This window comes from Physella acuta, unplaced genomic scaffold, assembly GCF_028476545.2.
Source record: "Physella acuta isolate Inbredline_101_S28 unplaced genomic scaffold, ASM2847654v3 ptg000777l, whole genome shotgun sequence".
In the NCBI taxonomy this organism is placed as follows: domain Eukaryota; kingdom Metazoa; phylum Mollusca; class Gastropoda; family Physidae; genus Physella; species Physella acuta.
Genome location: NW_026732295.1, coordinates 7,934 through 33,149, shown reverse-complemented (window position 1 = coordinate 33,149; position 25,216 = coordinate 7,934). Strand labels below are relative to the sequence as shown.

The 25,216-nt window shown below is 39.2% G+C and overlaps 1 protein-coding gene across 2 annotated transcripts; it reads right to left on the bottom strand.

Annotated features, from left to right (window-relative positions):
* Nucleotides 1-162: 162 nt before the first annotated feature.
* LOC131950702 (glycogen debranching enzyme) lies at nt 163-24,968 on the bottom strand (the record flags this gene model as incomplete). Of its 2 annotated transcripts, XM_059312927.1 has the most annotated exon segments (30): nt 163-964; nt 1,352-1,540; nt 2,433-2,520; nt 3,490-3,587; nt 4,395-4,603; nt 4,914-5,026; nt 5,191-5,326; nt 5,516-5,627; nt 6,492-6,717; nt 7,407-7,509; nt 8,001-8,179; nt 8,425-8,558; nt 9,203-9,336; nt 9,912-10,183; nt 10,937-11,162; nt 11,828-11,978; nt 12,576-12,728; nt 12,899-13,164; nt 14,096-14,219; nt 15,402-15,589; nt 15,769-15,905; nt 16,314-16,526; nt 19,123-19,140; nt 20,459-20,582; nt 21,087-21,195; nt 21,299-21,517; nt 22,379-22,564; nt 22,771-22,930; nt 23,144-23,366; nt 24,879-24,968. In XM_059312927.1, coding segments are annotated over 30 exon segments (4,659 nt in total). In that variant the 3' UTR covers nt 163-877.
* Between the last annotated feature and the right edge of the window lie 248 nt (nt 24,969-25,216).

Genomic DNA, 25,216 nt, shown 5'->3' with positions numbered 1-25,216 from the left:
GTAAAAGCTAATTAGATCTTTACTACCAATTGCAGATTTAATATAATTTTATTTACATATATGTAACCTACTAGAGGTCTTGTCAACACTAATCTAAATGTATTTTATTAGATACTAGATCACATACAAATGAAACATTTAAAAAACTGAAATTTTTTCCAGGATAATACTGAAGAAAATTTATTGACTATTTAGTGACTATAAAGAATAGAGAAAAAAAACAACCAACATGACATAGTGAATCATCATAGAGTGTATACATGTAAACAGTGACTAAATAGGGGCCAGTACAAGCATAGTGTGTACTGACACAAGGGGAAGTTACTCTGGTTATTGTAAGACAACCATTCAGTGGTTATGGGAACTTGAATGACAACACAGCCAAGGTGGTACATCAGGAGCTAAGTTAAAAATCTTGTTACTCAGACACTAGTATAGAGCTGTCTGTTTTAAATTATGTGAAGGGGCAGGGGTTTGAGTAAAAATATAGTCATACAAAATATAGTACAAATAGTTCTTCAAGTTTCAAACAGCATTATAGTATCCTAAAACAGCACACACAAATTATGTACACGCAATGTACAGACATCATCACAGTAATCATGGGAATATTCAAAAAAAATAAAATGCCAACAGTTTAAATAAATCTAAATGTCATCTTCATGTCAAATACCATATGTCAAAACAAAAACCTGTCATGTCACCTCCACAGTGGGGTAACTTGCAGGGACCCCTGCAGTGTGGGACCCCTGCAGTGTGGGACCCCTTGCTGTGGCAATACTTAGATATCAGTTCAACTCCGTCAACAAATTAAAGCTAAAGACCACCAATTCTAGTAGCCAGAGGGCGGCAGGGTCTATCAATGAGAGCCACGTTTCTAGTCATCAAGCTTGGCAAGGTCGTACATGGTCTCCAGGATTGTAGCAGAGCTCCAGGCCTGGGTCCGGCAGCTGCCCGGGCAGAACTGGAAACACAGAAAAAATGGCTTATTAAAACACAGAATAAATGGCTTATTGTAACAGATTAATTGGCTTATTGAAACACAGAATAATTGGCTTATTGTATCCCATATAAAACAGTATATGGTATCTAATCACAGAATAAACGGCTTATTATAAAAGATTAATTGGCTTATTGTATCCCATATTAAACAGTTTATGGTAACTAATCACAGAATAAACGGCTTATTAAAACACAGATTAATTGGCTTATTGTATCCCATATTAAACAGTTTATGGTGACTAATCACAGAATAAATGGCATACCGTATCCCAGATTAAATGGCATATGGCAACAAATCACACAATGAGTGGCCTAGTTCACAGAGAATAGTTTGAGGAACTACACAAACCTGTCCATTAGAATTGGTCAGTTCTGGCAAGCCCATGTACGGGTTCTTTAAGATCTCCTCGTAGTGTTTACACAGCACTGAGTTGACGTACATCTTGGTGGCGTGTAAAGTTCCGGGAGATTTGGCTTCAAGTTTTTTGGCAAAATACAATTTGGCTCTCAGGAAAAATCCCACAGGCCACAACCATTCCTGTTGTAGAAATTAAAGTAGGTTCATTTGACAAAGTACTATTTGGCTCTCACAAAATACAATTTGGCTCTCACAAAATACAATTTGGCTCTCACAAAATACAATTTGGCTATCAGGAAAAATCCCACAGGCCACAACCATTCCTGTTGTAGAAATTAAAGTAGGTTCATTTGACAAAGTACTATTTGGCTCTCACAAAATAAAATTTGGCTCTCACAAAATACAATTTGGCTCTCACAAAATACAATTTGGCTATCAGGAAAAATCCCACAGGCCACAACCATTCCTGTTGTAGAAATTAAAGTAGGTTCATTTGACAAAGTACTATTTGGCTCTCACAAAATAAAATTTGGCTCTCACAAAATAAAATTTGGCTCTCACAAAATACAATTTGGCTATCAGGAAAAATCCCAAAAGCCACAACCATTCCTGTTATAGAAATTAAATTAGGTTCGTTTGTCAAGTACTATTTGGCTCTCACTTACATGTGAAATTTTATTCAACTAACTTGAACAATACTCAAGTTATCAGTTTTTGAGATACTAGAGAATAAGTAACACTCCCGGTTACCTCACACAAAAGTTGATAGTGATTACAAATATGATAAAAAAACTTTGATATGAAATTTTTTCAACATTGTTGAAAAGGAACTCAAGTTATTGTGCTTACAGACATACACACAGACGAACACACCAACAAATTGCTAAACCAAGTTTTCCGACGAACAGATAAAATCTTCAAGATAGATTTCTTGCAAAACTGAAGTATAGAAATGCAAACTGCTAAAATTGTAAAAATTTCATTTGATTTTTGTGTTTGATTACAATATACACCTATATTCTATATATAATAAAGTTAAAATAGTAAACCTAAACTGTTCATGTATACATACTGGTCCTTGATGGTAGTTCCATCCATTGGCAACATGAATATCTGTGGTATCATTGTCATTATAGTAGTCTCCCCTATACCAGTAGTCACTGTAAAACAAAACATTGACATTAGAGTAGTCTCCCCTATACCAGTAGTCACTGTAAAACAAAACATTGACATTATAGTAGTCTCCCCTATACCAGTAGTCACTGTAAAACAAAACATTGACACTACAGTAGTCTCCCCTATACCAGTAGTCACTGTAAAACAAAACATTGACATTAGAGTAGTCTCCCCTATACCAGTAGTCACTGTAAAACAAAACATTGACATTATAGTAGTCTCCCCTATACCAGTAGTCACTGTAAAACAAAACATTGACATTAGAGTAGTCTCCCCTATACCAGTAGTCACTGTAAAACAAAACATTGACATTATAGTAGTCTCCCCTATACCAGTAGTCACTGCAAAACAAAGCATCATACTCCTATACTAGTAGTCTTTGTAAAAGCAAAACAAACACTATATTGTAAATTTCATTGATGAAATCTTCATAAGATGTTCGAGTCAAATCTAATCAGGATGGTCAAGTCTATATAGTATTGACAAATCTATACAGAGTGGTCAAGTGTAATTGGGATGTTTGTGTAATCAGGATGGTCAAGTCTATATAGTATTGTCAAATCTATACAGAGTGGTCAAGTGTAATTGGGATGTTTGTCTAATCAGGATGGTCAAGTCTATATAGTATTGTCAAATCTATACAGAGTGGTCAAGTGTAATTGGGATGTTTGTCTAATCAGGATGGTAAAGTCTATATAGTATTGTCAAATCTATACAGAGTGGTCAAGTGTAATTGGGATGTTTGTCTAATCAGGATGGTCAAGTCTATATAGTATTGTCAAATCTATACAGAGTGGTCAAGTGTAATTGGGATGTTTGTCTAATCAGTATGATCAGAATTAAGTAGGCTGGTCACACAGGGTGGTCAAGTTTAATTAAGATGGTCAAGTCTACTTGAGATACTAACTAGAACTTTGCACCAGACAACTCACACATAAGGGCAGGTAGTTTACCTTGAGTCTAGAGTCTTCATCCCTAATGGGCCCATTAAAACTTTCTCCACCACAGTCAATGCTGACCAAGCATTCTCAGGACTAAAGATTTCTGGACACTGGGAGAAAGAGAAAATTATTTACTATCTTTATAGTGTGCTTATAATGTCAGATAGAAACTCGATCAAACAAATGACATTTTTGTCGGAAACATGATAAAAACAGTTCTAGGGGAAGTTAAACTGGACTTTATATTAGCACCAGGTAAGTGAGACACTCCAGTGGGATAAAGTGTGACAAACTGTAGCTCCAACTTACTGCGACCATGGCTATAAGGAAGTTAAACTGGACTTTATATTAGCACCAGGTAAGTGAGACACTCCAGTGGGATAAAGTGTGACAAACTGTAGCTCCAACTTACTGCGACCATGGCTATAAGGAAGTTAAACTGGACTTTATATTAGCACCAGGTAAGTGAGACACTCCAGTGGGATAAAGTGTGACAAACTGTAGCTCCAACTTACTGCGACCATGGCTATAAGGAAGTTAAACTGGACTTTATATTAGCACCAGTGAGACACTCCAGTGGGATAAAGTGTGAGAAACTGTTGCTCCAACTTACTGCGACCATGGCTATAGGGAAATTAAACTGGACTTTATATTAGCACCAGATAAGTGAGACACTCCAGTGGGATAAAGTGTGAGAAACTGTAGCTCCAACTTACTGCGACCATGGCTATAGGGAAATTAAACTGGACTTTATATTAGCACCAGTGAGACACTCCAGTGGGATAAAGTGTGAGAAACTGTAGCTCCAACTTACTGCGACCATGGCTATAGGGAAGTTAAACTGGACTTTAAATTAGCACCAGGTAAGTGAGACACGTCAGTGGGGTAAAGTGTGAGAAACTGTAGCTCCAACTTACTGCGACCATGGCTATAGGGAAGTTACACCTCAGCTGGTAGTCTGTCCAGCACTGCGAGGCGTTCAGTGTATCCTTGTAGATCCCCCTCTTGTTAACTAGATCTGGACGAGGCTCCTTAGGATCGGGGGACTTGGCAATGAAGTAAAACTGCTCAAAACTTTTCTGGATTTTTTCAAACCATTCACTGAACAGGATTTTCTGTTTTTTTCCTAAACCATTGGGAAATTAATATTTAGATGGTAAATCTATTAAGTGAAAACAATACACAATCTCGCATGTCATGTACGATTTTACATTAATCAATTTTTTTAAAATATGTAGGTGGTCAATTAGGAGTCAACTTAAGCATGCTTTGAATATCTTTAAATATATATATATATATATATATCCAATCAATGTTGAATTCTTAATTAAATAGTATAGGGTATGTTAAATTATTCTACATTTAGTTCAATAGTGGATATGGTTACATTAGAGAGCTACAAAGCCTGGTATAAAGGGTCAAAGTTGAGACCATACCATTGAGTAGGGGCTCCACACCATCATATGGGTACAGGTTGCTCTTTTTAGCCTCAGAGAGAAACTTGACAACACCAGCGCACATTCCAACCAGCTCTACAGCAGACCCATCTCTGAAACATACAACATCAACTACTACATGAACCATCAGTTCTTCAACGTGAACCCTTAGTTTTACATCACCAACTTTTTCTACAACAATTACCCTATTTTAATAATTTCAAACACCACTATTAAAATAAAGTGATCTCCCCTGCTAGAGTACACAAGTGTGTACCTGGGTGTGGATGGCTTCCCTTTGTTCCCTGCTCTAGCTGAGCTGCCCATCTTGTCCATCCATGTACCACAGTTGTGTTCATTGCCACCAAACACAAACCCTGTCTGCCAGTCCACGCCTACCTCATTGTTGAATCCTGAAACACAACATCAGTCACAGCACATCTAACAATTTAACAACACATGTAACAATCTAACAGCACATGTAACAATTTAACAACACATGTAACAGTTTAACAGCACATGTAACAGTTTAACAACACATGTAACAATCTAACATGTCATTCCAGTCTAATCTAACCCTATCTATCTGATTGTTGCAGTACCTTCATCTGTCATCTGGTCATCTATCTGGTATCCAGCATTCCTCTCTCTAAACTTGACACCCTCAGCGTGTCTGGTCAAAGCTTCCTGCATCACATCACACAGCTTTTGGTCCTGGCAAAACAAATCAGCTGACAATGAGCAGACTACATAATCTAAGCCTAACCCCATACAACCTACTCTAATCCCATACAACCTACTCTAACCCCATACAACCTACTCTAACCCCATACAACCTACTCTAACCCCATACAACCTACTCTAATCCCATACAACCTACTAACCCTAACCCCATACAACCTACTCTAACCCCATACAACCTACTCTAACCCCATACAACCTACTCTAACCCCATACAACCTACTCTAATCCCATACAACCTACTAACCCTAACCCCATACAACCTACTCTAATCCCATACAACCTACTCTAACCCCATACAACCTACTCTAACCCCATACAACCTACTCTAACCCCATACAACCTACTCTAACCCCATACAACCTACCAAACCTAAACCCATACAACCTACTAAGCCTAGCCCCATACAACCTACTAACCCTAACCCCATACAACCTACTCTAATCCCATACAACCTACTCTAACCCCATACAACCTACTCTAACCCCATACAACCTACTCTAACCCCATACAACCTACCAAACCTAAACCCATACAACCTACTAAGCCTAGCCCCATACAACCTACTAACCCTAGCCCCATACAACCTACTAACCCTAACCCCATACAACCTACTAACCCTAACCCCATACAACCTACTAACCCTAACCCCATACAACCTAACCCTAACCCCATACAACCTACTAGCCCCATACAACCTACTAACCCTAACCCCATACAACCTACTAGCCCCATACAACCTACTAACCCTAACCCCATACAACCTACTAGCCCCATACAACCTACTAAGCCTAACCCCATACAACCTACTAACCCTACCCCATACAACCAACTTACATGTGAGCCTGGAGGCTGGGGTGGGGAGTCATCAGTTGGGTACATCCGACTGACCGGATCATTGAGGATGTTGTATCCATCCTTGACCTCCAGACAGTAGTTCCTGATGGCAGTCAACCAGAACCAGACAGCATCTCTGGCGTTGTACCTGGACCCCGTCCCCTCATTCAGCAAATTAGGAATCAGCCCATGACGCAGTGTGCCACCATAACCCAGTATGATGTGCCTGCAGAGATAGTCCAATGGTAGATCGTTTCTTACAGCCATTACATAATATTACTACTTATAATGACTTTAAAATGGTATTTATTTTTAACTTTATGTTTACTAATCAATAATTAATGGTTAAGTCAATTCCAAAAGGGGATTTAAAAAATTGGAAGAAGCAAACTTTACACACTAATTTTTATATCATATGGGGTGGGTAACCATGGTTGAGAAACACATGTAGGGTGAGATCAAGGTGTATTGCTCCCCCCCCCCCCCCCCCCACATGTGGCCTGACACAAAACCTACTCACCTGGCCTCCTCATGTCTCCCTGTGATCAGAAGAAGCCCACGCAGGGAGATGAATGTGTCTCTCCCCCACATGTGACCTGACACAAAACCTACTCACCTGGCCTCCTCATGTCTCCCTGTGATCAGAAGAAGCCCACGCAGGGAGATGAATGTCTCCCCCCCCCCCCACATGTGACCTGACACAAAACCTACTCACCTGGCCTCCTCATGTCTCCCTGTGATCAGAAGAAGACCACGCAGGGAGATGAATGTCTCCCCCCCCCCCCCCCACATGTGACCTGACACAAAACCTACTCACCTGGCCTCCTCATGTCTCCCTGTGATCAGAAGAAGACCACGCAGGGAGATGAATGTCTCTCCCCCACCCACATGTGACCTGACACAAAACCTACTCACCTGGCCTCCTCATGTCTCCCTGTGATCAGAAGTAGCCCACGCAGGGAGATGAATGTGTCTCTCCCCCAGTTTCTCATGTAGCCTGCACCAAAGTGGGGAAAACCTGAAAAAGTAACTAGGTTTAGTTCAACTGATGAATCGGTTTAACTAGGAATAGGAGGCTGTAATATTAGCTAGGCAGTAAGGCAGACAGCTAGTTCTACTGCACTAGGGGTGAAAGCAAAGCCTACCAGCAGACATGGAAAGACAAGCCTACCAGCAGACTTGGAAAGACAAGCCTACCAGCAGACATGGAAAGACAAGCCTACCAGCAGACATGGAAAGACAAGCCTACCAGCAGACTTGGAAAGACAAGCCTACCAGCAGACATGGAAAGACAAGCCTACCAGCAGACATGGAAAGACAAGCCTACCAGCAGACATGGAAAGACAAGCCTACCAGCAGACATGGAAAGACAAGCCTACCAGCAGACATGGAAAGACAAGCCTACCAGCAGACATGGAAAGACAAGCCTACCAGCAGACATGGAAAGACAAGCCTACCAGCAGACATGGAAAGACAAGCCTACCAGCAGACATGGAAAGACAAGCCTACCAGCAGACATGGAAAGACAAGCCTCCTCCAACTTCTTGCTGTGGTTGTTGAACTCCTCTCTGGGACGAGGAGACAGTTTTGGAGACAAGAAAGGAAGTCTGGCCTGACAGGTGTAGCCGACAACTTGAAGTGATGTCATGCTCAGGGTTTTCACAAAATTGGAGCTGTCTTTCACAAAACTAGGGAAACAAAATTTCATTTTTTGTCAATAATTTAACTACATCTGAAAAATTTTAAACATTAGTAACCAACTACTCTATGGGTTTTTAGTCAGTGAACAAAATATCTATGGGGTTTAAGTAAGAGACCAAGATCTCATTGGGGTTTTGAATCAGTGAACAAAATATCTATGTAGTTAAGGTTAGTGATACACATCTCAAAGGTTATAAAGTCAAAGATTAATAAAGTTTAAAGATAAACTTACTCTGACATCAATTCATGAGCAGCTTCAGTCAATATAATATCAGCGCCAGTCACAATGGCATCAAAATAGCAGGGAACCAGAAAACGTGGCATTAGTTTCAAAGGTGTGAAGATGTTTTCAAACCAAGTAGCCAGCTACACAAGTAGAAGAAACAGTCAATAATAACAAAATGTTTTCACACCAGGTAGCCAGCTAACAAGTAGAGTAAACAGTCAATAATATTAAGATATTTTCCAACCAGGTATAACAATTCATAATAAACAGTTTTGCAGCAGTTAGCCTGCTAAAAACAACCATCATCTTTTCCAATGTGTGCCCAAGACACATGCGGTAGATGAAGTAGGTGTTCTGTTTCAATGACTTCAGGATATAAGGGGATAGTGTGGCCATTTGTGTAACTTGATGTGAGTCAGGTACCCATCAAAGCTGAGTCAAGTGTGATGTGGTACAACCAAAACATGCCAGGTACCCATTAAAGCTGAGTCAAGTGTGATGTGATACTACCAAAACATGCCAGGTACCCATTAAAGCTGAGTCAAGTGTGATGTGATACTACCAAAACATGTCAGGTACCCATCAAAGCTGAGTCAACTGAGATGTGGTACTACCAAAACATGCCAGGTACCCATCAAAGCTGAGTCAACTGAGATGTGGTACTACCAAAACATGCCAGGTACCCATCAAAGCTGAGTCAACTGTGATGTGGTACTACCAAAACATGCCAGGTACCCATCAAAGCTGAGAGGACTGTGAGAAGTGGTATGGCTAAAGACATTACCTGCTGTAGATTTTGATGGGGTTTCATCCTGTTGGCTATGTAATCAGGCAACCAGTTGCCATCTCGCAAGTTTCCACATAGTGGATGTCCAAGGTCATTAACTGGACGGATTTCTTTCAATTGGGAGGTTATACCTGTCAAATGTTTTAAAAGACATTTGTAGGCTGTAGCCTATTCCAGTACCATCATCACCTGTCTGATATTTACAGGAACTTTTATTTCTAGGGTCTGGCAGCTTCATTATAAATAGTAAGGATAAGTTCCCTTTTCTGACTTAACGATTCATACGGCAGATAAAGTAGTGTTCATGTTTCTTGACTGAAGGGATGGTGTGATCAGCCTTACTTACGCTTACTTAACTCAGATACCCATTAGAGTTTGGTGGTCACATCGACAGCCTACAGCCATATGTCCGAACTGAGATCCAACCTCGAGACCTTCTGGCTTACAGTCAAGTGCTCTACCACTCAGCCATGCCATCCCCTCATCTTTCAATGCTCCTCTGTTTGGGAACTTGTTTCCAGGAACTTACACTCACCTCTAAGTCCACAATAAACCATTGCTCCTCTGTTTGGGAACTTGTTTCCAGGACCTACGACTCACCTCTAAGTCCACAATAAACCATTGCTCCTCTGTTTGGGAACTTGTTTCCAGGACCTACGACTCACCTCTAAGTCCACAATAAACCATTGCTCCCTTGGGAACTCACCTCTAAGTCCACAATAAACCATTGCTCCTCTGTTTGGGATTCCATAAGCCCCGAAACCATAACAGTCATCCTTTTCCTCCTGGTCAATCCTGAACAGGCATCGATTAAGGTCAGCTAGGGAGAGCTTGGACACAATGACGCGGAAGTTGGACGAGTCAAACTTCTCATCAAACATGGTGTTGCCACTGTAGGACCTCATCATGTAGCCAAACTGGCCCAGTCCTCTCCGGATCTCTAGTATAGCTCCTTTGGCATGCTCAGTTAGTGTGCATCTGTTAAGGCAAGAGAATTTTGTATGGTACAAGATCTAGTGGCATCAAAAGCACTAAACAGTGACTAGACACACAAATAATCCTGATAGTCAGACATTGAGACATTGTATTGCAATCAAGGCTAGCTGTTCATGTTCATTCACATAAGACATTTTATATCCCCTTATTAAATTCCACATAAACAATGCTTCAGATGGCATTACTAATAGTTCCAAACAAAAATACTAGATTTCTATTAACTCTAAGAGTTTGTGTACATAGCAAAAGAAATCATTGGACAGGAGGGAACTGGTCAAAAAATCATTTGTGTAAAAATCATAGTGTAGAAGGAACACATCTTAAGACACAAATCTTTATATGATCTCAAATATGTAGAATTCTTATACACTAAAGAAGTAAAGAGCACAATTAACAAGTTAGTGCAACACAGAGCTGGAGAGAGAAACACTGAACAAGCAGAAAACTAGTGACAAGAAACAAAAGGCAAGTGAAACAATTTAAGGACAGAACACTGAGACAGGTGAGACAGAACACTGAACTAGTGATGGTGACACAGAACACTGAACTAGTGGTGTTGACACACAACACTGAACTAGTGATGGTGACACAGAACATTGAGACAGGTGACAGAACAATAAGACAGGTTAACACATAACTGGTGACACAGAACACTGAACTGGTGACACAGAACACTGAACTGGTGACACAGAACAGTGAGAGGTAACACATAAAATTCAGACATGTGAAACTCACTTCAATACTACAACACTGCCAGGGGTGAGATTCTTAAAAGAAATTTCATTGGTCTGCCCGTCATCAAAAGTCCTCACAGATATGATTTGACTTTCGTGGACAGGAAAGTGCTCTCTCAGTGGCAGGTAGAAGTCAGGCAAGCCATTAATGTAGTCACTGTCCTTTTTGTAGCTAAACTGGTTGGCATGTTGCATTCTACCTTCAAGCACAATTTCTTCAATTTTTCCTGATGGAGGAAAATACAAGCAGGAATTTTATTGTTTAATCCTTAACACACAGTTAATGCGTAAGCCATGTGTGATTAGTAGATCACGAGGGGGAATGGAATGATGAATACAACAAATAATCTATAAAGATGAAAAGCTCTTCTTTATATTAAAAAAATCTCCATTAAAAACAAGCTAAATTTATAGACTAATGGCACAGCGTCCACTCAAATAGAAAATACACTACCCTAAAACAAATGCTGGGACTGACCATCACAAGCTTATACTCAGTCTTTTAATATAGAATGACTAGTACAAAATGACCTAATCCTACGACAACAAGGAACTAATCTCTATTATTATGGGTCTTATAAAGCATGACACGGACCTACCCTGAATTGTTATGGGTCTTATAAAGCATGACAAGGACCTACCCTGTATTGTTATGGGTCTTATAAAGCATGACAAGGACCTACCCTGTATTGTTATGGGTCTTATAAAGCATGACAAGGACCTACCCTGTATTGTTATGGGTCTTATAAAGCATGACAAGGACCTACCCTGTATTGTTATGGGTCTTATAAAGCATGACAAGGACCTACCCTGTATTGTTATGGGTCTTATAAAGCATGACAAGGACCTACCATGTATTGTTTTGGTCTTATAAAGCATGACAAGGACCTACCCTGTATTGTTATGGGTCTTATAAAGCCCTGATCTGATGGGTTCCACGGCTGTTGGAAGGCAGTCCTAGCAATCAAGACGACCGAGTCGTGTGTCTGGGGTCTGTGTCTGGTAATGGAAACTGTGTTGCCGTCCACCTGGTCAACATACACCTGCAGCAGAGAGTGCACACCTTAGCTCAGGGGCTCATCTCACCTCAGTGGCTCATCTCAACTCAGTGGCTCACCTCACCTCAGTGGCTCACCTCACCTCAGTGGCTCACCTCACCTCAGTGGCTCATCTCACCTCAGTGGCTCATCTCACCTCAGTGGCTCATCTCACCTCAGTGGCTCATCTCACCTCAGTGGCTCATCTCACCTCAGTGGCTCATCTCACCTCAGTGGCTCATCTCACCTCAGTGGCTCATCTCACCTCAGTGGCTCATCTCACCTCAGTGGCTCATCCCACCTCAGTGGCTCATCTCACCTCAGTGGCTCATCTCACCTCAGTGGCTCATCTCACCGCAGTGGCTCATCTCACCTCAGTGGCTCACCTCACCTCAGTGGCTCATCTCACCTCAGTGGCTCATCTCACCTCAGTGGCTCATCTCACCTCAGTGGCTCATCTCACCTCAGTGGCTCATCTCACCTCAGTGGATCACCTCACCTCAGTGTCAATCTTCTCATTTAGTAACTGGTCAGGTCTAATAAGACTGGTCAGTTGTAGGACCAACTGCCCAGGCCTACTAAAACTGCTGTAAGAAAATGTACCTGTGAATACCCTTCTCTGGCCAGCTTGTAGTGCAGTTTGTTCAAAGCTCTCTTGCCAGCTGTGATACCAAAGGTTTGATTGATCCAGGGACGGTCAGGACTGTCTTTGTCTGTCCATGAAGTGTACAGACGTTTTTCTTTCACCACATTTATCTGCAACAAGATGGGTTTTTCTCTTGTTTAACTTAAACTGGTTTTTGTGACCATATTTATCTTTGACAAAGTGGTTTCTTTTTCAACACATTTTTTCTGCAACAAAATGTTTTTTTCTGTGACCACATAAGTTAATAATAAAAATGTAAAATAACCAAATTTCTCCTTACATGTATGGGCACCATCTGGTCATAGCCCCTGTTGCTTCCTATAGCACAGTTAGCAATGGCCACCATGGCCGCTGTTGGCCAGATGTCCCAGGCCGACCTCTTCTCTATGGGACACTCGTTGTCATGGGTCTGGTCATAGAACAGGGCGTGTGCCATACATGGCACCAGGGGTCGGACACGAGGCTGGATGAAGGCCCCAACTGGGTCACCACCAAATCTGTGGACCAGTCTACCCTGGTCGTGGGAGTCATGGGCCACCAGCGCCTCTGGTAAACAAACAAACAAACATAACAACATGGGAGTCATGGGCCACCAGCGCCTCTGGTAAACAAACAAACATTACAACATGGGAGTCATGGGCCACCAGCGCCTCTGGTAAACAAACATAACATAACAACATGGGAGTCATGGGCCACCAGCGCCTCTGGTAAACAAACATAACATAACAACATGGGAGTCATGGGCCACCAGCGCCTCTGGTAAACAAACATAACATAACAACATGGGAGTCATGGGCCACCAGCGCCTCTGGTAAACAAACAAACATTACAACATGGGAGTCATGGGCCACCAGCGCCTCTGGTAAACAAACAAACATAACGTTACAACATGGGAGTCATGGGCCACCAGCACCTCTGGTAAACAAACAAACATTACAACATGGGAGTCATGGGCCACCAGCGCCTCTGGTAAACAAACAAACATAACGTTACAACATGAGAGTCTTAAGCAACCAGCGCCTCTGGTAAATAAACAAACAAACATTACAATCTGGGAGTCATGGCCCACCAGCCCCGCCCCCCCCCCCCCCCCCCCTGGTAAACATAACATCACAACCTCCATAGAGTTAGATTGGTAAACAATATTTGTAGAACAACAGAACTATAGGTTTACATTAGTGAACAAACTAAGTATAAAATCACACCATACATCACAGTAAGATTAGTGAACATCATATAATCTTTTCTACAAAATAAAGTATGAAAAACAAATTATAAAAGTTTAAAATGCATCCAATTACAATAGGCACATATGTTTAAGATCAATGACTTCATTTAAAGTCTTGATAACATCTAATTTCAATGCAGTAATAATTGGGTTGTATTTTTGTCAAACACGGAATGAGAAAATGAATATCTTGTCTGATAGCATAGCTAAGCTTGCGTAAACTGAACTGAGATAATTGGTTGGTCTGACCTCTGATGAGAGAATTGATCCCCAGTCTGTTCATGAACAGGTTGTCCAGATGTTCACTGCCAGTGAAGAGTTCAGCAATGACATACAGGTCAGGTCTGACACGTCGCGCAACATCCAGCATGTGCTGGGGACACATCAGTCAAAAGTTTATGTCATAGGGACACATCAGTCAAAAGTTTGTCATAGGGACACATCAGTCAAAAGTTGAATAGGGACACATCAGTCAAAAGTTTATGTCATAGGGACACATCAGTCAAAAACTGAATAGGGACACATCAGTCAAAAGTTTATGTCATAGGGACACATCAGTCAAAAGTTTATGTCATAGGGACACATCAGTCAAAAGTTTATGTCATAGGGACACATCAGTCAAAAGTTTATGTCATAGGGACACATCAGTCAAAAGTTTATGTCATAGGGACACATCAGTCAAAAGTTTATGTCATAGGGACACATCAGTCAAAAGTTGAATAGGGACACATCAGTCAAAAGTTTATGTCATAGGGACACATCAGTCAAAAACTGAATAGGGACACATCAGTCAAAAGTTTATGTCATAGGGACACATCAGTCAAAAGTTTAATAGGGACACATCAGTCTATGTCATAGAGACACATCAGTCAAAAGTTTATGTCATAGAGACACATCAGTCAAAAGTTTATGTCATAGAGACACATCAGTCAAAAGTTTAGTAATGATAGGGACACATCAGTCAAAAATTGAATAGAAACATATCAGTCAACAGTTTAGTAATGATAGTGACACAGCTTAAAACAACAATTTCAATATTCTCAACAAAATGGCAGTTAATGGTTTTTTATCAACACACAAATTACTCACTAAAATGTTTATTTGTATACTAGACAACCCACATGATCTATGAAGTCAATAAAGGTAGAGAAGCAATCACAAATAACCCCTCACCCCTTCTACTGCAACAACAGATTAAGTTGTTTATTAGATTCTAATTTAATTTTTCATTTGGCTTAGTTTTTGTTTGAAAAGACTTAACAAATGGGATGACAAACAAATGGTCCCAGTAAAAATGGGATGACAAACAAATGGTCCCAGTAAAAATGGGATGACAAACAAATGGTCCCATTAAAATGGGATGACAAACAAATGGTCCCAGTAAAATGTGATGACAAACAAATGGTCCCAGGAAAATGGGATGACAAACAAATGGTCCCAGTAAAATGGGATGACAAACAAAAAATGGTCCCAGTAAAATGGGATGACAAACAAATGGTCCCAGTAAAATGGGATGACAAACAAAAAATGGTCCCAGTAAAATGGGATGACTAACCTCCGCAACATGAATTGGTGTACTGTGACAGTTGTCGAGCCTTAGACCTTGGAACAATTTGGCAGACTGACGTGTGTACTCCTCCATTCTCTGCCACAGGAAGGGGCAGTCACTGGGGGTCTTGCCGTAGTTCAGCTTGACACTGTCCCCCCAACCAACCAGCTCCCTCCGCAGGTACACAGTTCTACCTGTACAGGAGAAGAGAGGAAGGTCATTGCACTTCACTACAAGGTGTCTGCACACTATGCCTACATTACAATTAAAAGGGAAACCTTAACAACAAGTGCCAACACTAAAACCTATACCTACACATTTTAACCCCAACATTCAAAGATTTGGGCAACAAGGATTTGTACTTATTACTAACCTGGATCTGCAAAGTTTTTGAGAGGATCATCCCCCATAACCCATCCATTGCATGCCATGATATTCTGGGGCTCTTCGTAAGATAGTTTTTCTTCCTTTTCAACACTTCCCTCATGGGCTTTGGGTATGATAAAGTATCTACATTTCATAGAAAAAAAAAACAATTAAATCCATCCAGTCCAAACGACATCAAAATACTCACCTACAATAAGACATTACATATCTGTGTATGAAAAAACCTACTCCCAATAAGACATGAAGACACCCAACCCCAATAAGACATGAAGACACCCACCCCCAACAAGACACGAAGACACCCACCCCCCAACAAGACATGCACCCACCACCAATAAGACATGAAGACATCCACCCCATTAAGACATAAAGACACCCACCCCCAACAAGACATGAAGACACCCACCCCCCAACAAGACATGAAGACACCCACCCCCCAACAAGACATGCACCCACCACATTAAGACATAAAGACACCCACCCCCAATAAGACATGAAGACACCCACCCCCAACAAGACAAAGACACCCACCCATTCATGAGTGGTTCCTCCTCTGTAACCTCAGCAATTCTGGGCCCATGCTCTGTGACAAAGCGCCACCTAGCATTAGCTATGAAGTTGCCAATAGCACAGTTGATGTGGTCCTGGGTCTCCCTCTCCTTGTTGCCATTCAGACGGACCAGTTCCTCCATCAGAGCCTCGCAGCATTTCCTGATCCTGTCCTCCCTAGAGAACACCCCAGGCCTGGAACAAGCAGCAAATCAAAACCTCACCAACATTTATTCCAGACTTTCAGACTTACTGCTTTTAAAATCCTAACCTTTGATACATCTTAGTGTTAACATACAGGGAACTAGAATTTTAATGCTGATGTTTTTCATAAGTAAATAACTAAGGTGATCAAGTTCTGGTGCATACTAAATAGGAAGGGTGATCTAAAGAACTGCATCAGCTAGCCAGGCTAAAAACACAGAACCATTACAGCAGTCAAAAGACCCTCACTACATCAAAGGTAGCTTAACATGCCCAGACTAGTCTAAAATCTCATTGATGAAGTTAATGGGTGCAAGATTATACAGAGGGATAGAAAATTATGTTTTAGTCACTAAAACTAAATATACTTATCCCCACAAAGTAACCAGAAATTAACAAAATGTATACTTAGATTAAAGATCTAATATATAAAGCTCAGTTCTGTAACGTGTGGCAAAAAACAAAAAAGTTTGTCGTTGACACTTCTACGGATTTAAGTGTTAGATTTTTTATCGTGCTCAAAGTCTAAATTTACGAGTCAAAAAATTACCACTGAAAGTCTTTAAAAACAATTTTCATTCTATTTACTTAGAAGAATAATTTTCAATTATGAACGCGACATAAAATTTTTAAAAAGTGTATCGACGTTTATAAAATTTCTAAAATTGTGTCGGAAATGTATTGACTGCACAGTTACTTCCCTTTAATAAAAAAAATTCTTAAGAAGAAAGAATTTACATTTTATTACTTTGTTTTTGGTGTTAAGAAAAAAAAAAATTACATAATTAGCGGGGATTGATTAAGTGCAATGTCGTTAGGTATTTTTAACACTGCCTTTTATTTATTCTATACACTGAACATACTGTTCAATAATTTTTTTTTTTTTAAATCAATAACATTTAATAAGCCAGGTCCTACAAATCCAATATGTTTATTTCTTTCCATTTACGGATAAGCTTGGAGTATTATCATTTTTGTTCACTAAATTGAAACAGGCGCGTCCGCCGGCGCCCCTGCACGGTTTGATTTGGCACCCTGGGCTATCATGTGGGCGCTATGCTGCATAATTTTGTTTTAAACAGTGCGATAGACTATGGATAAGAAAGGTTACTATAGTCTTTAAGTGAATCAAATCCGGGCGTCCTCCGGCACCCCGACAGGGTGCTATTTGGCGCCCCGGGCCTTCCGGTGTACGCTATGGTATCTACGTTCGCGTGAGTTCAAAAGACTATAAATAAGTTATGCACTATAGGCGTTTACTAAGTTCAATCAGGCGGTGACGTCATGGTGCGTCCTCTGGCGCCCAGACAGGGTGCTTTTTGGGGTCCCGGGCCTCCCGTGTTCGGTTTCGCGCCTACGTTCATTAAAGTGAGTGCAAAAGACTATGAATAAGTTGGGGTACTATAGTCGTTTATTAAGTTGAAGTAGGCGATTCAGCCCCGTGAGCACTTTGCGTTTATATTCGCGTTAGTGTTTTCTTTGTGTTTAGGTTGGGTTTGCGTTAGTGGTTGCGTTTTGATTTGGTTCGTTTTTGTTCTTTCTTTTTTCGTTTTCGTTTGTGTTTTATTTTCATTGGGTTTGTGTTTGTATTTGTGTTTGAGGTTGGTTTTGCGTTTGGATTTGGTTTGTTTTCGTTTGTTTTTCTTTTGTGTTTTTTTTTTCTTTGGGTTTGTGGTTGGTTTTGCGTTTGTATTTGGTTTGTTTTCGTTTGCTTTTTCGTTTGTTTTTTTCTTTGGGTTTGTGTTTGTGGTTGGTTTTGTGTTTGGATTTGGTTTGTTTTCGTTTGCTTTTTTCTTTATGTTCGTATTGGTGTTTGTGGTTGTGGTTGGTTTGTTGTAAGTTTTTGTTTTCGTTTGTATTTGTAATTGTGTTAGCGTTATGTTTGCGTTTTGTTGTTTTGGTTTTGGTTGGTTGTGGTTTGGTTGGGCAATGCCGGGTTTATGATGATTACTAAACACACAGGTAATGGTCTTTAACAGAAAAGTTTTTCACAGAAGCCAGAGCAGGGCCTGGCCGGGACGGCTAGTAACATATAAAGCTATAGATTTAAAAGCTGCGAATATGTGTAAAAAAAATGTTAAAAATTAGGTAAGTTATACATGTATAAAAATATAAGTATGCTTGCCAGAACCAATTATTATATTAGTTCGTCCCTCTACATTCTTCTCCAGAATATTTTCAAATATGTTTAAAGCTTACAAATATAAAAATTAAAATAAAAAAAATAACCATAGAAAAAGAGAAGTAACAATCAGAAACATTAAGAGATGTACTTTATATTTTTACCACATTAAACACTATTTGTCTTTCTTGAGGCAATTAAAGGTAAAAGTTCTTTTACTTTTTTAAGTTAATTATCTAATGCAAATTAACATAAAATATAATTTCAAAAGCAAATATATTTCTTTAAAAAATTTTTTTTAAAAGATAACATAAAAAGCAACAAATCAAAGTATAAATCTAATATTAGAGTGTCATGAAAAGCATGAAGTGCTAAATGCAAACAGGATTTCATCCAGTTCTAAACATCAAGCATCCACATGGAAAAAAACAAAAACTAAAGAAGAACTACAGCACTAAAGTTTACCCCATATCCGCATGACGGCTGAAAATTATTTAGAAATGGATCATCAGGTGTTCTATTAATTTATGATAAGATTTTATACTTTTAAATATACTTAGCATCAACTTAAAACTTCACTTTAAAAATGTACAAGTCAGATATTCAGTAAGATTAAATCTAGATCATTGGAAAATTATAACTAAAATGTTTTATAAATAACATGAAAAGAAGACTATGTAGCAAAAGGTTATGGAGTTCACAAAAATGTCTTGGTAATGCTGGATACAAGGCTTCCATCAACCTCATCAGTCATGACATGTTGGATACAAGGCTTCCATCAACCTCATCAGTCATGACATGCTGGATACAAGGCTTCCATCAACCTCATCAGTCATGACATGCTGGATACAAGGCTTCCATCAACCTCATCAGTCATGACATGTTGGATACAAGGCTTCCATCAACCTCATCAGTCATGACATGTTGGATACAAGGCTTCTATCAACCTCATCAGTTATGCCAATGTTGTTCTTTACCAGATAACAAAATAACACCAGACTTTTATAAGTCTACACTTGAATCAGAACCCACTGTCATAAAGTGTATGGGGAGCATGATCAGAACTCAAACAGCTACAGAATACAACAAATGGTTAATTACAACAAATGGTTGATTACTAAGTATAACTGATTACAACAAATAATTAATTATAAAGTATGATTGATTACAAATTTGATCAGCAACAGACTGTTGGCATGGAAGATACAACTCTTATACAAGGAAGAGATACAACTCTTACATGAATAAGAGTATGGTCAGAGAAAAATTAACAGCAGATCAGAAATTTTCAAATTGTTATTTGTAATTTGTTAGTTAACATCTAGAGTGGAAAACTTAATTTTGTTACTTTTATGGTATGGTAATTTAATCTCCTTAATCCTATAACCCCAAAAAACTGCATTGTCGGACTATGTAGTCCTAGCAGAAAAACTGTTTCTAATAAGCATCTGTACAGTTCATACAGACAAAATAGAAAGAAGAAACCATACAAAAGTTATTTAAACGTAGCTGAAATTTTATTCAATAATTCAATAAACGCAGCTAACCTTTGCATAAAGTGACCAGTCTAAAAGAATCAAAATGTACCGGTCATTAAGAAGTTAATCATGCAAAAAAAAGTGCCCCACCTCTTGTCCTATTTATATAATTCCCTTTTTAAAAGAGTAATGTCAAAAACTACTCAATCCTAAACACATTAATGTAAGCATTAACAAATGTCTCACATCTAGACAGTCAAGACTTGTACAACACCAGTAGTAGCCAGCTAGGCCAAAACCAGGCTGGACACTGGTCAACTCACCTGTCTGTGTTGTACAGCTTTAGAGCCAGGTTGATGTTGACAGTGGACTTGAACCTTCTGTACTCAGGGTCCTGGATGATGGTCAAGTGGTTGTCTTTTAGGTTATCACCACCATTTGGGTTTCCTAAAGAAGAAGAGTTCACATTGTTCACTAAGTGAACTAAGCTAGGTATTATCATGTCAAAACTTGCGCTTGATGTTTTTAGTGTTTGCGCTTGATGTTTTTAGTGTTGTATAACCACTTGATTTCAATTTTAAAAAATTTGTTACAAATTGAACATACACATTTTCTATTATTTGAAAAAAATTAACATATAAACAGAATATTTGACAGTAAGTTAAAAAAATATGATCACTGTCACAATAATCAAATAAACAATATATATTGCTATATTATAAATTATTACAGTAATTTGGCAATAAAGATAATCGTCATACTTACATAAAGATAAATTTAATACTCTAACATTTTTTAAAACTTCTCAACCAGTAATCAACACTAAATAATTAACGTCAAGTAGATCCAAGTAAATATTCTAATAATCCAAATAAAAAGTTGGTCCAAGTCTAATAATGATGTCAGCCAATACAACAACAAAGTGGTTTTTGACCCAACAACATGGTTTACCTTCTATGGCCTTTTTGAAGTCCTTGATAACTTGATCCACTCCAATACAAAAAAATTCATGAATTCTATAGTTGTGAAAGACATGATGGTGAAGTGCATGAGCTATTGCCTGGAAGATAAAAAAAATTCAGGGTCAGACTATGTGTAGCAGGCACATAATGGTATCACTGGTGCTAGACTTACTCTAAGCTTTAGACCAGAGAAAGACATACATTGAGATGATCCTCCGAGTTGACTGTCCTGGGGATGCCGTGACCCTCCCACTGACCTTTGCTGACCTCCAGGCTGAAATGCTCAAAGATCCTGTCCACAATGTAGGCAGGTCGCAGGTGAGGGGAGTTCTTGAGGTTGAAGGAGCACTCAGGGTGTTGCCACAGCCAGGGGCTGTCTTTGGCTGTGTGGTTGTACACCAGGTCAGACAAGCTCATCACCTGCAAATATAGTCAGACACCTGACAATACACCTGACAATACAGTCAGACACCTGACAATACATACATCTGACAATACAGTCATACACCTGACAATACAGTCATACACCTGACAATACAGTCACACACCTGACAATACATACATCTGACAATACAGTCATACGCCTGACAATACTTTCAGACACCTGACAATACAGTCATACACCTGACAATACATACATCTGACAATACATACATCTGATAATACAGTCATCTGACAATACAGTCATACACCTGACAATACAGTCATACACCTGACAATACATACATCTGACAATACAGTCATACACCTGACAATACATACATCTGACAATACAGTCAGACACCTGACAATACCGTCATACACCTGACAATACAGTCATACACCTGACAATACATACATCTGACAATACAGTCAGACATCTGACAATACAGTCATGCACCTGACAATACAGTCATGCACCTGACAATACAGTCATACACCTGACAATACAGTCAGACACCTGATAATACAGTAATACACCTGACAATACAGTCATACACCTGACAATACAGTCATGCACCTGACAATACAGTCATACACCTGACAATACAGTCATGGGTCTACGACAAATTCCCGAAAGACACTTGCCCGAATGCCATTTGCCCGAATTCCCGAATGAACACTTGCCCGAATGCGACAAATGCCCGAATGGACACTTGCCCGAATGCGACAAATGCCCGAATGCGACAAATGCCAGAATGGACACTTGCCCGAATGCGACACACACAGCAATATACACACATATACACAAATTTATTTCAATGTGTTGATTTAAAAAGTAACCCCCACAGATCAACTTACCGACCAGTTTTGGTTCATGTATGTGGTCAGCTTCTCCACATCGGTCAGGTCATATTGTTTACTTGAGCCCTTGCTGTAGACTGGACTCAGCCGCAGCTGGTCCCTGATGGAGTAGGCTGAGTTAGAGATGCCCAGCTCATGGATGGGCGTGAAGTGGATCATGTTGTAGCCACTCTCATAGGCTACCTGTGGAGTAAAGGTATCATGTAGCCACTCTCATAGGCTATCTGTGGAGTAAAGGTATCATGTAGCCACTCTCATAGGCTACCTGTGGAGTAAAGGTATCATATAGCCCTCTCATAGGCTACCTGAGGATAGCAAAAAATGGCTGAATATATCTAAAGCAAAAAAAAAAATTAAAACTGAATATAGAATAAAATAAGTTTGTTTACCTGTAACCTAGGTAACCAATCTTGGAATGGCCCAAGCAGTTTAGTGATGACACTTTGACATATCACAGAGTCCATGGGTACCTCCTCATTATTGGGACCCAGGTGCAGTGTGGGGTCCACTAAAAAGTAGCCGGAGCCGTTACACTGTTTGACATCAGTGCTGAAATAGCCAGGTCAGCCAATTAACTTAATATGGTTTCAAGACAAGCAACTAGAAGTAAACTCAGACATATGCTGTGAAAAAGTAGAATAGTGAAGCATTCAATAGCCACACAGACTCTAGTAAGGCTTAGTCCTTATGCTTATGTTCAAAGGACGACTCTTCTCTAAGGAAGATTAAAGAACTGAGTGCTAAAAAAGTGCAGATACTTACGAATTGTTCAAAGTGAAGAAATAGTTGAAGGATCCAGCGAGCACTATCTTCACCTCAGCAGTCAGGTCTGTCCTGTCACTTTTGATCCCAGTTGCTGTCTTCCACTGGACTTCATAGTACTTGGCCCTTTCGTATTGCGTACTTTGGTTATCTGGGTGGTTGCAAAATAAACGCACATTTGAGGACATCAAGCTTGGGCCCAGAACAAAGCGAAGAATCCATCCTGAAAAACAAAAATAACAATGATGAATTACACATGCACATCCTGCAGTAATGAATTTTAAGTTAATACAACAAAAATTTTCATTCCAATTTTATAGTGTGAAGGAAACTTAGTGAAACTAAGATTAGCTTTGGTATATTTAGACCTACAATAGAGTTAACACTGGCTGTGAGTATCCAGGTACTGTTTACTGGATTAGAGAATTAACATCACAATTTTTTAGATAAACCCTAAAAAGTGAATTTTATAAACTTCAAATTGAAAGCCAGCTGTTAAAAATACTAAAAGATTCCTCTAATTTTACTTTATCTGATATAGACATATGAATATTACAGTATTTATTGAAGGTTATTTTTCAAACAACAATATCAAATAAAAACATACTTTATGTTCAAAGACAATTTGATTTTGTGTATCTAATCTCAAAATGTGTATTTTGTGACTTAAGTACTTTTGGAACTTCAAGTTTTCAACTGCATTCTTTTTTCTAAACAAATTTTTATTAACAGTAAATCTAATTTTTTCCATTATTATCAAAAGGGAAACTGACCCAAGACAAGTTTTGTTTTTTACAAGCCTTAACTTATATAGGCCTATAGAGATTACAAGGGGAAAGTAGCAACAAAACTTTCTTGCAGTTATCCCACTTTGCTGGAATAAGATTTGTGTACATCTCTACTAGATCTATACTGTAAATAATTTTAACTTTTTTTTCAAGCTCTCAGCTGAAAATGCTTGAAAGAAGAGATAAAAAGGTCAACACATTTTGAATGAAAAACTGGGCGAAAAAAACAGTGGAAAGTTGAAAGTTCAAGGTTTTCTAGGTCAAGGTTTCTCTTGTGGCATGTAATTTAACATCCTGACAACCCAACTACAGAACAGGCACATGTTTTTTTTTTAACAGCCAACTGATAACAGGGCACACAAGATTGATGTTTGTTTTTTCTACACCACACTGCAGGTGAAGTAGAACAGTTGGATGTACTCAATACAGCCAGTGTGTTGGACCTATCTATTTTGAGGCTATCACAGCTTCACTTGATGTTATATCAAAAATACTTGACTTGCATATTTAAGAAGTAGAAATTCTACGTGCATTGACAACATAAAAGGCTCTTGAAGAAAATATTTATAATTATTTTAATAGCAGCTCAGCAGTTTTGGTGTTGTTTTTTTTTGTTAAAGATACAAGTGATACAAATTTTAATATTTTAAAGCGCACCATACTACACCAGAGTGTCTATGAGTTCATATCAATTATTCAATGAATGTGCTCATCCAAATTAAAATACTACTTAGCTCTTCTCATAATACAAGTTTATTTTTTCAACTGTAGCTTACATTATACTTTTAGAACTGGGGTTTGGGGAAAAAATCTGAATTACTAATGCCAAAAAGATTTAAAACATTTCATGTAAAAAAATGCTGACATTGCGGTTTCTTGAATCTAAATGACCATGTGTATCAGATTATCATCCCATGTGCCAGTCAAGAGAAGCCAGAGTTACTCACCCTTCTCTAGCCTGTAGAGTTTGTATTGATTGTTCTCATCTTGATTGAGTGTGAGTACCCTAACCTGAGGAAGTGGTGGCATCCTGCTGGCTGGAACAAAGCATACATTAAGATAATATTTGACAACAGTCAAATGTGTGGGGCTTTACATCAAAAAATTGTTTTTAAAATCCATGAATGAATGGTCTGAATACATCTTATAGGCATGAATCAGAAACACAGCTGTCAAATTTTTTTCTATAATTTAAATCAAACCCCTGAGAGTGAAATAAATCTAGTTCATATTGAACCACGTTTTTATTGATTATCTTTTTCATGTGATGGGATTAGAGGCAAAC